Below are 14591 nucleotides of genomic sequence, written 5' to 3'. Positions count from 1 at the left end.
TTTCATGTGTTGAGTCATCCAAGAAGGAAGAGATACAGAGTTTTGAGCGTGGATGAACTGTTAGGAACCTAGGAAAAGTTCCTAGATTTGGTATGGAAAGGAACTGTTCTAGAGGTGTCAAGAGTTTGAGTGCTGGTGGGGTGGACGTTTCTAACCGCAGTTGGAATGTGAGCTTATCCAGAGTTTCCCATTCCCTGAGAGGCATTGCTGCAAAGCAAGCAAGGACTATGGGCTTAAAGAGTCATTAGGGAAAACCACATACTCTGCTCAACTGTAGCATGCCTATGGCAAGTCGTTGAACCACTCTGAATGTTAGGTTCTTCATCTATAACATAAAAATACCTCATGGCACAGTAGTGTTCGGGAGGAAAATTTTCCTCTATCCTTTAAAGATTCTTCCAGCTGGTTTAAGGATTAAATTGATAAGAGGCTGGTTTACAGGAGAAAGTTAAATTTAATTTCATAATACAGGAACACCTTATACATGAGAGGTTCAAAGACAGAAAGGTACAATGATGTATTTCTGTCATGCTGAGCTAAAGAATGGGATAGAGGCCTGGGGCTTTAAAGGGGAGGAGGACAATTCATAGGCAGTAAGAAGACAGATGTTTGGTAATTAGATATTTGCCCTGCCATACTGATGGGTTGCTCAGATAAAATTTATTCCTAGTGATAATTCTAATTCTAGGAAAAAACCCCAACTTAGATTCTTCTAGGTAGTTAAGGACGAGGCAAAATTTTCTTGGGCCCATGGGGTCTTGGTTGCCTTCAGCTCAAAAGAGTCCGCATGCCAAAATGACACATTTTGGGGAGATTTGCTCTGACCCCCTTCAGTGGCTCTGAAAACTAAACTATAGAACATGAAAGCATGGAACCAAGCCCTCATGCAGGGTCGTTTCTCAATGATTGTGAATTTCCCGTCTCCTTCCCCCTTCTTTAAGAGGCTGAGGATTAAAACATTTACTCCAGTTCCACAGTTTAACTTTGTGTTGTTTTTCTTTGCAAGGCAAAACAAGTAAGTGGTTTAAAAAGACAAACAATACCCCCAGACTTAAAATGAAAATGAATGGTTCCCTGTTCCAACTCCAGTCCCCTTTGCCCCAGCTTCCTCTCCCCCGAGGCTACTACTTTTAACTCTCATAGCTATTTCTTTTAGAACTTAAATCTGTAATTCAACATAACACACTTGTACTACTGTTCCTTCAGTTTCCAATTATAGATATTATTTATATATCAAATTAAGATATCTTCATATTCATACCAGGAAAGGCAAGGATTTAATTCCCCTATATTTCCAACTCTAAACCTACCCATACTACATGTACCATTCCTCTTTTTGATGTACTATGTCCCCCTTTCTTTTTTTTTCTAGCTTGTCAGTATTGTGAGTTTATATTCTTGACTCCAGCTATTGACATCTGCACTACGTAGTGTACTGTGATGCTGTTTCCTTTCTTACACAAATTCGTATTTTTTCTGCAGTTAATACTTGCCTCATTGTTTAGGTTTCTTTTTGTTTGTTTTTTTATACCAGTCACTCTTGATTGTCAAACTTCCCTCAATATCTGAAACATTTCCTCTTAAAAAATTCAAACCCAACATATATTCTGTAAGTTTGATTTATTTTCCCCTTGGAAATATCTTTCCAGCCTCCTCTGGCTTCCTCCTCCAATTTGGACTGTCCACTTTCTAAACCTGCTGCATAGTGCCGTCTGGGAATCTTTTTGTGTTTTCTTGTTTTGGATTGCCTGTTTCCAGATCTGATTTTCTTTCTCATTATGTACCCTATTCCTTCACTTTGCCAAGGCACGTTCATCCTACCGCTTTCTGAGAAAGTATGTGGGAAGTAAATTCTTTGAGACTTTGTAGAGCTTTATTCCATTTTCACACTTGACTGACATTTTGGCCTCAGATAGAATTCTAGGTTGGAAATAATTTTCCTTTAGCATTTTAAGGAAGGTGCCTTCTGATCTTCTAGTTTGTTGAGAAATTTGATCCTATTATGATCCCCTTCCTTTCCATATGACTTTTTTTTTCCCCACTTGGAAGTTTTTAAACTTTTCTCTCTTTCTTCAATATTTTGATATTTCACAATGATATACCTCCATGGCAACTACATGAGTTGTTCTGGGATGTTCATGAGCCTTTTTAGTCCAGACACTTACCTTTCAATTCTTGGAAATGTTTTTGAATTATTTCTTTGAAATTTCGTTTCTTCTATGCTCTCTTTTTTTTTTTTTTTTAACTCCTATTATTCAGATATTGGACCTTCTGGACAGTTCTTATGATTTCTTGCACTCTCTCTCTTTTTATTTTTTCTTTCCTTTTGCTCAATTGATTTCCTAAGTTTTCTCTGTGTTGCTTTTTAGTTTTGATCTCTGTCTTCTCTAGAAACCTAACTGAAACAACTAGTGATCCTAGGTAATCTATACTTCTTTAACGGATAAATACCAAAGAGTTGAACTGCAAACCTTCTGAATGAGTCATACCTGTCATCTGAAAGCCATCACTCTAAGGCAGACTTTTTTAGGGTCTCTCAGGTAGGTCTTTATTCTTAAGCTAGTTGTGTGGCTGAAAGGGAATTATCCAGTCTTTTGTTTGGAGGATGTCAGCCTGACTTCTTGTATCCTGGGAGCCTCTAGATAAAGGAGCTGGTTATTTCACTGTTTAGCATTAAGACTTCCACTTCCATATCCTGTATTCACTGTGGAGCCTCCCGTCTGTCCGGTGCTGAGTCTGATGCCCCCAAGACTCAAGTCCTTCTGTTTCATCCTCTCTAGAGAATAAATATCCTGGCATCTTCTGGGTTAGGAAGAAGTAACTTCCTCTCTATGCAGGAATCTGAGGCTTTAGATCAGGGGTTGGCAAACTATTACTGAAAGGGCCAAAAAAGTAAAGATAGGTCCTTTTGGACACTCTAAACCAGTCATCTTCATTTCAGTCCCACCCTGTATCCCTGCCTTTGAGGAACTTGAAGCTTCCAATTTCCAATTCTTTTTGAGTTTCTTGATAAAATTGGGTGATTTCTTATGGGTACCTCCCCCCAACCCAGTTTCAACCCTGTTCCACCATGAAAGCTTAGGTTTCTGTAGGTCTACTAGGTGAGCCAACTAATGTTCATCTTCTTTTCATTTTCTAAAAGGTCAGGGTTTTTGTTGTTGTTGTTGTTTTCTCATTTGCCTTTCTCTCTGTCCTCATTGGGTCATGCCTTTGTAAGGAGTGGAGATAAATATATGTGTTTAATTTACTAAGTTTAACCAGAAGCTTCCCCAAATCCAATTTGGTTGGTTTTTATTTTTACTACTTTCTTTGATAGTGCTTGGGTTAATTTTGCATTTGTTCTCCACGTGCTTACTTGCTATGCCAGATGTTCAAAGAAGATGTCCTTGGGGAGGAAAAATGAGGGGTTTTAAAGTGTAGTGTTCTTGAGATGCTCACAATGGTTCAGTGTGTGAGATCCCAAAGAGGCCTGGTTGTTTCTAACCACCAAGCTCTTATAATAGAAATACAGTTTCACCCTTATTTGTGTAAACCATCAGGATCATTTTTAAATGTTTGTAATAAAGTTTGTGGCTTATTGTTTAAAATTGAATTTAAGGTAGTAAATCAAAGCTATTGGTGGCATGTCCCTGACAGCAGGGAGAGCCTGGTAAGTGATCCCTAAGAGCTGATCAAAGAGACTTGCTGAGCATTTTTTCCTGTATTTGTGTTTTGGTCCTTTAATCTGGTGGTGTTTCCAGTTCCATTCCGAAGACTGTAACGCACACTTCACCCCCACTCAAGTCTTCTTGGCAGCATCTGGGATTGTCTTTGCCAAATGGCCCCTGTTCGGGCATAAGCCTGCATTTGCCTTCAAGCCTATACAAGGCAAAAACAATGGTGGTTGTCAGAAAATGGGCATCTTTCAAGATCTTATTCATACCACATTTTTGTTCTTATCATCAAATGAAAATAGAAAAAAAAAAAAAGTAAAATTCATGAAAAAATGACCATTTGCCATTCTTGTCTAGGTTCACCTTTCCTGGCCAGTGAAGATGGCGTGCTGGGAGGAGTGATTGTTCTTCGAACTTGCAGGTGTTCTGCAGAATCTGACTCCTCCCAAGATAAGCAGACACTTCTAGGTAAGCTGGACATATAACTTAGTGTGTGTCTTTCTCTTTCATTTCTTCAAGATATGGAAAGAATTATGTCCTTAAGTTAATAATTTTAAGGTATGGGAAGGCCAGAATGCTCTACTGATATCTACACATGTCTGTTCTTCTGATCTTTTTGCATAGGTAAACATGTAAAAGATGAATATTCATTTTTAAATGTATGCTTAAAGCATATTTTTCAAATGGGCTTAGAACCTAGGACCTTTACTAAAGTCGAATATTAAGAACATTGGGACTGTGTGTGTATTTCCTGCCTTGTTCCACAAAGCACTGGTGACCCATAACAGCATACGCAGTAACAAACATAGAAAGAAGCTTCTTACTGTGTCCCCTCCCAAAACGGAATCAGAACCATGTGAAGAGCTACTGGCCTAGGAATCTTTTCTGGCTCCATCGCTTATTAGCTATGATGCCTTTGTGCATTGGGTCTTACTGTTCTGTGCCACTTCCTCTTCTGTAAAATAAGGACATCTGCCCTGCCCTCCTCATAAAGCTGTGGTGAAGAAGGGTCAAGTGAGTGTTTTGCAGATTTGCAGATGTCCATCCAGATGTGCAGTTTTGTGTCTAGCCAAGTGTACCACTGGGGTTAAAAACCAGCCAGTCTTCCATTTTCCAAGGCACAAACCTATGGACTACTTCTGCCCATAGAGGGCCCTTTTTCTAATCCATTCATCTGTTATTTTAAATTGACTTTTTAATTAATTATATATATTTTCAGGAAAGTATACGAATTATAACTGCAACTGCTTGATGAATTATTATAAACTGAACCCACCCATGCAAGCAGCACACAGATTAAAAGCAGAACTTCACCACTAACCCCAAGCCCCCAGATAACCCACCCCCATTCTTTATCTCTCCAAAGTGAACCACTATGCTGACTTCTGACACCATGGTTAGTTTCTCTGAGGTTTATATTTTATATAAATGGAACTACATGTATCTGATGTGCATATTATATGTGGCAGTAGTTTGTTCATTTTTATTGCTGTGTGGTATTCCATTATACTGATATACCACTGTGTATTTATCCATTCTTCCATAAGTATTTTTTTAATATAAGTGTTGTAGATCATCGATAGGAACTGTTGAACTGTAGTTCAACCCTTTCTATAAATTTTCTTACAGAAGGTGTGAGAGGTGCCTGATCTATATTGTATGATTATTGTGAATTACTGTAGTACAAGTGAGTCTGTAAATTAGAAAACCAAGAATTTCTTATGAGTGTAGAAAAGTAGTTTTTCTATAGAAGCTGGAAGAGCTTTCATAAAAATTTCGCCCAATGTCCTCAAAGGGGAAGAAAAAAGCACTTTGGATTCTGACTACTAACCTCATCTCCCCGCCCCTTTTCTCTTTCCACCCACTATACTTGGTACCCAGGTTGCTCCCAAGAAATGTAGTTTAAATGACTGTCTTTGGTTAAACCAAGACAAATTAGCCATTTGCTTCTTTAGTATCTTAATTATTGTTCAGTCCTTTGAAGAAATATTCCATGCTTGCATAGAAGGGAGTTTGTAGGAGGGTGTACCTGGGCCTTCCATAAAAACTCAGAATAAGGAGGGAGCGCGGCCCTGGTTGGGTGGGCAGCATCTCGGGCTCCTCCTTCTTGCCCCGCGGCCGGTCGCTTCTCTCCCTACCCCTACCACTCTCAACCATCGTTCATTTCTGGGAAGGGTTTTCGTTGTTTGTTTTAAGGAAAGAGCACACGTGAGTGGGGGAGGTGGGAAGGGCAGGACCAAGGGGGAGTCTTAGTGGACTCTGCCCTGAGCCCAGAACTTGCCTCAGGGCTCAATCTCAAGAGCCTGAGATCAGCACCTGAGCCACAACCAAGAGTTGGGCTCTTCACTGAGGGAGCCGCCCAGGTGCCCCTCAGCTGTTGTTGACCAATTTCTAGAGACGGGCGCCTACCTGGCTCCGTTGCTTGAGCGACTGCCTTGGGCTCAGGTCATGACCCCGCACTTGCAGGATCTTGTCCAGCCTCGGGCTCCCAGCTCCTTGGGGAGTCTGCTTCTCCCTCTGACCTTCTCCTCTCTCATGCTCTCTCTCACTCATTCTCTCTCCAATCAAGAAAGGAAATCTTTCAAAGAAATTTCTTGAGCCTTGTTTTATGGGCTTGAATGGGGTTGATCTCCAGAAGGAGATTTCTCATTGGATGCAGACATCTTGAGGATGGCCATGTGTTTCTAAATGGATCCTTTGTGGTTCTGCAATGTCTTCTTTCTCTGTTCATTCTATCGGGTATCTTTCTATCGTCTCTTCTCAAGACCGAGGAAAAGACCTAAGAAAAGACCTAGCCTTTTCGGATTTGTTTGGGTCCGGGCTAGCCCTTTTCATCATTTTTCTTTTCACAAAATCTAGACTATCCTCTGCATCCTTCTATGTAGAGTTTGTTTTTCACTGACATATTGAGGTCTTTTCTTTCAATGGAATTGTAGTCGTTCATTCTGCAGGTCACTGTGGAAATGTTGAAGTTGAAGTCTACTCCCTCGCTAGACGTGTTTTCTTTTTCCCGTCTCTTCCTTCTTCCCTTTGGAACTGCCTTCCTTTCGATGACCTGAGTCATTTGGAGGCTGCTCTCTGCCTTCTCTTATTGGCTGTCGCATGGGCAGTGAGCTATTACTAGGTAATTCTGACTCTTTCTAAAATGGTTCTCCCACTTGTTGAGGGAATCTGTAGAGGAAGCTTTCTTGGAGGGATCATTTCATCCCGCTCCTCACTCATGATCCTTCCTGGGTCTCTACTGAATATTCTGACTTAGCCAAAAGAACTCTTCCCTCTGGCTGGTTGGAACTCCAATGACCTCGAGCCTCGTAGGAGTCTTGGCCACCATCTGGTTCAGTTGCCTTGGCTCTGTGTTAGAACCTGGGGCATTTTCTTAGACACACACTGCTTCCTATTGAGCAAGGACTCAAGAGGACTGCAGTGTGGATTTCCAAGAGCTTGTTTTCTACTTGACTTCCTTCTTTCTGGAACCCATGGCCTTTTCATCACTCTGCCTTCCTGAATTCCAATCTCTCTTTCCTCACAGCAGTGAGGAATCTCCTCCCCACCCCACCATCTTTTCCTTGGAATCTCCTCCCCACCCCACCATCCAGAAGTCCTCCAGGTGAAAAGCCCAGTGAATCCTGGGGCTCAGTTTATTTGTTTGTTACCCTTTTCCCAGGGTTCACAGATGTGCGTTCCTTTTCAATGTTTTAAAGGGTTAGATATATAGAGAGATATCTCTATATGTTGATAGATTTTTTTTTCTTTTCCTATTCCCCATGGGCTTCTGGTTGGTTTCTTTTCCTGTAAGAAGGTTTGTATTTGTTTTCTAGGGGTTCTATGACAAGATACCACAAGCATAGTGGCTGAAACATCAGAGGTGGACAGTGTCACAGTTCTAGAGGATACAATGTTGTTAGGCAATGCTCCTTCTGTAGGTATTATGAAGGATCTGTTCCAGGCCCCTCTCCCAGCTTGAAGGATTGCCCTGGCTTTGGACTTCTTCACATGGCCTTCTCCCTCAGTGCCTATCTGTGTATCCCCATTTTCCCCTCTTAGCAGGATAAAAGTCCTCCTGAATTAGGGGCCCAGTCTATTCCAATATGACCTTATCCTAGCTAGTTACATCTCCAGGGACCCTATTTCCAAATATGGTCACGATCCCAGTGCTGGGGTTTAGGACTGGGATAGTTTATATGCACACACACACACACACACACACACAGAAACACACACACACATGAGTGTGTATATATATATATATATACACATATATGTGTGTGTGTGTGTGTATATATATATATATATATATTCTTTCTTTATTTATTTTGCCAAATAAAATATTTTTGTTTAGAAAAAAAAAAAACTCAGAATAATCCTTAGTACTGGGGGCCAATGGGAGCTAGTTATTAAAACTGCTTTATAGACTATTCCTAGGATGGATTATCAGTTCTTTACTGAGCCTGGACTCTTGCCCATTAGAGTTAATCCTGAAAATTGTAAGGTTTTTTGTTTTTCATTTTTGGTGGTATAGTATAGAAATGTATATTTAAGGATAAATCATAGAATTTGAAATCATGTCAAATACTTTCAGTCACCAAGTTAGTAATTTGTAAACTGATTCCTACTCTCTGTTTCAAGAAGAAGAATGAAATGTAAAGTGTGAATTTCTAAAATAAGTGAAATCTTGCCATTTGTTAAAACTAACTAGAGGGTTTAATGTTTGTGAAGTTTATCTACTAAAACCTTGTGAACATAGGCTAGTATCAACTTGTAGATGACACCAACTACATGGATTGGATTTTTACATTTGTTCAAAAGAGTAATCTATGTACAAAAGGATAGGAGAGGAGATGTGAAAGTCACTATGGTCACCCCAGTCCCAGAGCCACCAGTCTCTGGTTCTGGTTATTCTTGTTGGAAACATGTTCATCATATAGAATAATTTCATGCTTCTGTTTCTTGATTGGTCAATAGTTTGTGACTCCTTTTGGGGGAAAAAAAAATTAAGAATGTAGTTAACACCAGTTTCCACTCCCCTTTCCTCCTGACTTTTGTTAGACTTCTCCTCTAACTTGAAATCATAAATTTTAATTTTATCGCAACTATAAAATACTATTTCTTTCTTTCTTTCTTTCTTTTTTTAGATTTTATTTATTTATTTGACAGGCAGAGAGGTAGGCAGAAAGAAAGAGAGAGAGGTGGGAAGCAGGCTCCCTGCTGAGCAGAGAGCCCGATGCAGGGCTCGATCCCAGGACTCTGGGATCATGACCTGAGCTGAAGGCAGAGGCCTTAACCCACTGAGCCACCCAGGCGCCCCATGTAACATACTATTTCTTAATTTATTTCTTAATTCCTCAACTTTAGACAGTCTCTATCAACCATACCTCACCTCTTTGACTATGTAAGTTCAGGAAAGTTCATGTGTTCTTCTTTTTTCTTTCTTCCTTACTCCCAACCCTTACCTCAATCTCTAGCAATACTGTCATGGTTATTAACATCCACATTCTGTCCTATACCTAACTTGTTTTCTACATCTTGATTAGAGGTTCTGAATAGTGCCAATTAGTAACCAGCATTGGCAGTAACAAAACTATATATTATTCACGGCAGATCCCAGTAGTAGATTGGACTCATAAGAAAATAAGAGTCTGTCATAAACCTCTGCCTGTAAAAGGAGAATATTTCAAACATCAAGGTCAAATGGATTCTCCCATGCTATACCCTGTCAGTTGTTCTGAAGCAGGCCACAACCTAATTTGCTTCATGTTTGAACCATGACTTCTCATTTATTGCCTTATAAAACCCTCATGAGAGTTTAACTTCACAAACTCATTGGCTCTGTAATGCTTAGTAATATCTAGTAACCAAGAGAGCTCAGAAGTCTTTCTTTTCTACAGTCCGAATAAGACAATTCCCAAAATCAAAACAACAACAACAACAATTGGATTATTATATATTGGTCTATCATTTTTTATCTGAAGAATAGTATAATTAAAATAGTCTCTACCTTGAGCTTTTTCTGTGTCCACTCTCTTTTCTGAAAATCTTAAGTAGTGTTTCCATAACACTGTAAGAGCAGTTTCAATCAAACCCCACTGTCACTTGGAGTTTCCAGAAATCCATTATTGAACCTCTCCTCTTGACAAATATATCAATTAAAAGAGCCCCAGTAGGCCACTTCAAGGGTGGGATGACTCAGACACAGGGCACTTTCAAGGTTTGTCCTCTGTTCACTGATTCATGAATAGAATTGGTAAATCTCACGTATGAAGGAATATTCAAAATCCTCCTGTTTGACCTTGTTACGTGTGCTTTGTCCATAAATTGTTTGCAAGAGGTGGCGCTTATTCCTCGCCCTTGAGACAGTCTTCCAAGGCATAAGAATATGGCAGTGTGATAATGTGTGACTTCTGAGGCTAGATCAGAAAAAGCGTTGTGGCATCCTCCTTATTTTCCCACTCTCAGAAAGACCAGCTGCCTGGTGGGAGGGTTAGGGTGGCTGGGTGATGGACATTGGGGAGGGTATGTGCTATGGTGAGTGCTGTGAATTGTGTAAGACTGAGGATTCCCAGACCTATACCCCTGAAGCGAATAATACATTATATGTTAATATAAAGCCCGGCAGGGACAAAATAAACAAACAAAAAAAAATAGTAATAAAAGAAAGACCAACTGCCATGTTGTATGGACAGTAAGGCAGCACTGTGGAGAGGTCCACATGGCAAAAAACTATGACCTCTTTCCAATAGCCAGCAAGGGACTTCTTGCTAATATAGCCTCAGCTCTGAATGAACTTTCAGATGACTGCAGCAGCCTTGCACAGATTTCTTGACTGAATCTCATGAGGGAGAGTAGAGTGTAAGTCTCTGAGCGAGAATTACCCAATAAAGCCACTCCTGAATTCTTCACCCACAGAAACTGAGATAGTAAATGTTTGCTGTTTTAAATCACTCTATTTTGGGGTAATTTATGCCAAAATAGAACCTTTTAAATCCTCTCACTGCCAGATAGGCCTCTAGTTTGTCTAAAGAGCTACAGTAACAAATCAAGATGCTCTGTTGCATTTTTAGGCAGCTGAGACTATCAGATTGCACGAGTAGATTCTGGTTTTCTTCTTTGGGGTCCTCTGAGACAAATGGGATCAGTGCCCTCCTATTTTGCAGTCTCTAGTCACTCTTTTCTAGACTGTCTCATTAGCTTCCCTGACTGTATTCCTCTCTCACCTCCATACAGTCACCAGACTTCTCTCTCGCTGGCCCAGAGAACCTAATTATGGGCTCAGAAATGGGCAGTTAGGAGAGAAGTATGCCACCCCAAAGCAGAAAGGGCAAAAATGAGAACCTGACCTAATTGTGGCTTAGAGAGACCAATCCCAGGTGCAGAGAGATAGTGGTTAAAAGAAGGGCCACATAGGTATATGTAATTAGTTTACTTTATGTCTAAGCTAAATGTTGAATAACTTTCTCTGTGTATTAAAGACAAAACCTGTATCTCTTACTATCACTCTCTGCTTTCAATTTTTCTGTGAGCACACATCCGTACTCCTGCCTCTGTTGGTCATTTTCCTAGAAGACAGATGGGAACTACTTAACTTGATGGGGAAGGTCCTCCCCTGATCTAACCCCAGAACATGCTTTCATTGTCATTTTCAATTTAGTCCTTTCCCTCTACCCAGCCTCAAAGCACCCAGTTCTGGCCAATCCAAATTGCTTGGTCTTCTTCCAGAGGGTCCTGTTTTTTCTTCTGTAACTTTCACATGCTTTTACCTGTGCTTGGAATGCCTTCGGCCAGTTACATTCCTTCTTTAAAGACCGAGGACAGATATGAATCTTCTTGGAATCCTTTGGAAACCCTTTCCCCAGGTGATTTTCTTCTTCCTTATGCTTTTTATTGCAACATGCAATTGGCATCTCTTTCCAAGAGAATCATACCACCAGATTGTGAACCATTTGAGGGCCAGGACTGTGTCATATCCAACCTTGTACCCATCCTCCATAGTAGGCTCCACTAATTATTAAATTAACAAATTACATGTCAAATGGAATTTCCTTATTGATTGAAATTTTAAATTGATACTCTTCACCTAAAGTATCCTTACATGCTCTTAAAACAAAACAAAACAAAACCCGAGCAAAACAGTATGGCTTGGAAATGTTGGATGATGATGAGTGTCCAGGAACAAGAAGATTTGAAGACAGTCAGAATGGATCACAGAAGATAGCCTCTGCAAATAGTCTTGTTAAAAGGACAGTTTGGATGTGAATGTGTTTGTGACACCCATCCGTCCACCTCCCACTCCCCAGATCATGAGATGCTGGCAAAGCCTAGCCTACAAATCACTGCTTTAACGCAAAGCAAATGCTCCTCCCTAAAGTGAAACAGCTGAAAAGAATTAATTTTCTCTCTGCTTTTAGAGAAAAAAACCCCAATATATATTTTACCTGCTGAAGTACAATTACATGTGCTTTCCAGGCCTGTACAGAAGAGCTTTATTGAGGTTGCCGTGTATAGTATGGCAAATAATTGTGTAAACAAAGTTACATCAAGCCTCCCAGTAGAAAAAAGTGAGTCTTTTTCTGTTTTAAACTTGTGATTTGACACAAGTAATTAGAATATATGCAAATATATGGCATAAACAGCCAATCTCACAATATGGGTGCATTTCTGTCCTTATAGCTTGCCCTCACTGTGCTGGTGGGAGCCTGATAGACCTTGTGAAGTTCAGGCGTCCCTGCCTCAGAATGGTTACTAGGAAGCAGTGAGTATGGGGATCAATGAGAAACAGGGTCCAGATGTTTAAGGAAAATCTTAAGCAATTCAGGATCGGAGGCATAGGGACTCTTAGAGGTAAAAAAGACTGTTTTTGGCCAGTGGCTTCTGTGCCACACTTGGGAGTCCTTCATCCTAAATAGATGTGAGGCACACAGTTCAGCCCGAGTGATCATCTGATGAACACATACGGTAATTGGTACTCCCCCATTAAGTTTCCCTCACCTTACACAGAGAATAACTCCAGGTTTCTTACTATCCAAAGATATGTTCCTTTTGCTGATAATTAAGTATTGTATGTGATTTTGCTTCCAATTGTCCAGCTACCCCTTCTTTCCCTGTTTTTCCTCTTAACTATGAATGTTCCATGTATTTTTAAAAGAATGTAATAAATTTGTAAGTTATAAAGGATGATAATAAAATGAACACCTGTGGACCTGCCACCCAGCTTAAGAAGTTGCCCATTACCCATCTCTTTGAAGCCCTCATGTGGGCCTGACTTTATATAAATGGTATGATAAATGGTATGTGATACGATTTCTTCTGTGAGAATTTTTGCAGTTTCTTACATAATTACTTGCAAGAATAATGAATCCTTCTATCATTTTAGACTTAGCACTAGCAAATTAAACTGCTCTTCACTCGCCAGGTAGAACTTAAATGTGGCATTCCTGCAAAGTTCTTTATCAAGTACTCTTTTTTGTCACTGTTTATGGTTTAAAAATAAAAATGTTATGGTTTAAAAATAAAAAATGTTAGATTGAGTTGATGCTTCCTGGAACATTAAAAAGATAAAAGGTCATTTTGCTGTAAGTTAAAATTCCAAACCGCCTTTTGGTTTTACTGGCATTAAAATTTTGGCGAGCACCCATAAACACCTGTACTTCAAAGGAGCTTCATTCCAGGGGCTCCAGCAGTATCACTGATTTCCATTTCATGGCACATGCCACCATGAGCACTTACGACTAGGCATTCTGTTGGGCTCACATGATCATAAAAATAACTCCCAGAGAGAAAGCAAATTAGCTATTAGGTTGGTAGTGGGGAAATAGGTACCGATGGGTGCTTATCTAATGTTAATAACTTGTCTTAGAAATGTAACTAAAACTTTGTTCTATAAGGGGGTCCAGTGCCATGGTTGGAAGCTTTTTTTTTTTTTTTAATTTCTATTTAAGTTCCAGTTAGTTAGCATACACTGTAGTATTGGTTTTAGGTATACAATGCAGTGATTCAACACTTCTATTCAACACTGGAGGAAATGGGTAGAAGCTTATCTCTTTAGTGCCTCAGCAATGCTTTGCAATTGTTACATCTTCACTATAGTCTTAAGATAGAGGCTGATGTTTTCTTTTTTTTTTTTTTTTAAGATTTTTAATTTATTTGACAGGCAGAGATCACAAGTAGGCAGAGAGGCAGGCAGAGAGAGGGGGAGAAGCAGGCTCCCCACTGAGCAGAGAGCCCGAAGTGGGACTCCATACCAGGACTCTGGGATCATGACCTGAGCCCAAGGCAGAGGCTTTAAACCACCGAGCCACCCAGGTGCCCCTGATGTTTGGATTCTTATTTAAGGATAAGATGGAGGGAAGCAAATTAAGTAGTTATTCTTAAATGCAAAGTAAATAGGCAGACATGATATTTAAACTTTTCAACAATAGAGCTGCATTAATCTATTGAGGTAGTGCTCTGAGATTTATATTTTTCAGAATTAGTTGTTATTTTTAAGAACAAAGAGATGTTGATTACAAATAGCTATAATTTGCTTTGTTTGCTTTATAAAAGTACTTTTTTCCTTATTTTTTATTTTAATTTTTAAAAAGAATCTATTTATTTATTTGACAGAGAGAGAACCCTACAGCAAGAAAGGGAACACAAGCAGGGGGAGTAGTAGAGGGAGAAGGAGGCTTCTCGCTGAGCAGGGAGCCTGACTCAGGGCTCAATCCCAGGACCCTGGATCATGACCTGAGCTGAAGGCAGATGCCTAATGACTGAGCCACCCAGACACCCCTACTTTTTTTCCTTTAAATATCACTAATATACTTTTTAAAAATTAGAAATGGATGTTTATCTGTAATTTTTTTCTCCATCATAAGAATCATAGTTCTAGCTGTAATCTAACTATGTAGTATTTTTTTTTTTGCCACAAAGTTTTCCATTTGATATAAAGAATACAGAGATTTATGA

At 39.8% G+C, this 14591-nt stretch overlaps 1 protein-coding gene across 4 annotated transcripts in view; it reads left to right on the top strand.

Moving 5' to 3' along the window:
• Positions 1-14591, top strand: part of TASP1 (taspase 1) — a 253042-nt gene that overhangs the window by 186184 nt on the left and 52267 nt on the right. For all 4 annotated transcript variants that reach the window (XR_004382876.1, XM_032859197.1, XM_032859199.1 and 1 more), the window contains one exon: positions 4011-4121. Coding sequence is in view for 3 of the 4 variants with exons in the window: in XM_032859197.1 (XP_032715088.1) it covers positions 4011-4121 (111 nt within the window). In the remaining variant the exon portion in view is untranslated. The remainder of the gene's footprint in view (positions 1-4010; positions 4122-14591) is intronic.

The sequence above is a fragment of the Lontra canadensis genome, unplaced genomic scaffold (genome assembly GCF_010015895.1).
Source record: "Lontra canadensis isolate GAN:19392208 unplaced genomic scaffold, GSC_riverotter_1.0 scaffold16, whole genome shotgun sequence".
Classification (NCBI taxonomy): Eukaryota; Metazoa; Chordata; class Mammalia; order Carnivora; family Mustelidae; genus Lontra; species Lontra canadensis.
Note: the sequence above shows the minus strand (reverse complement) of the source record. Positions and strands in the feature narration are given on the sequence as shown.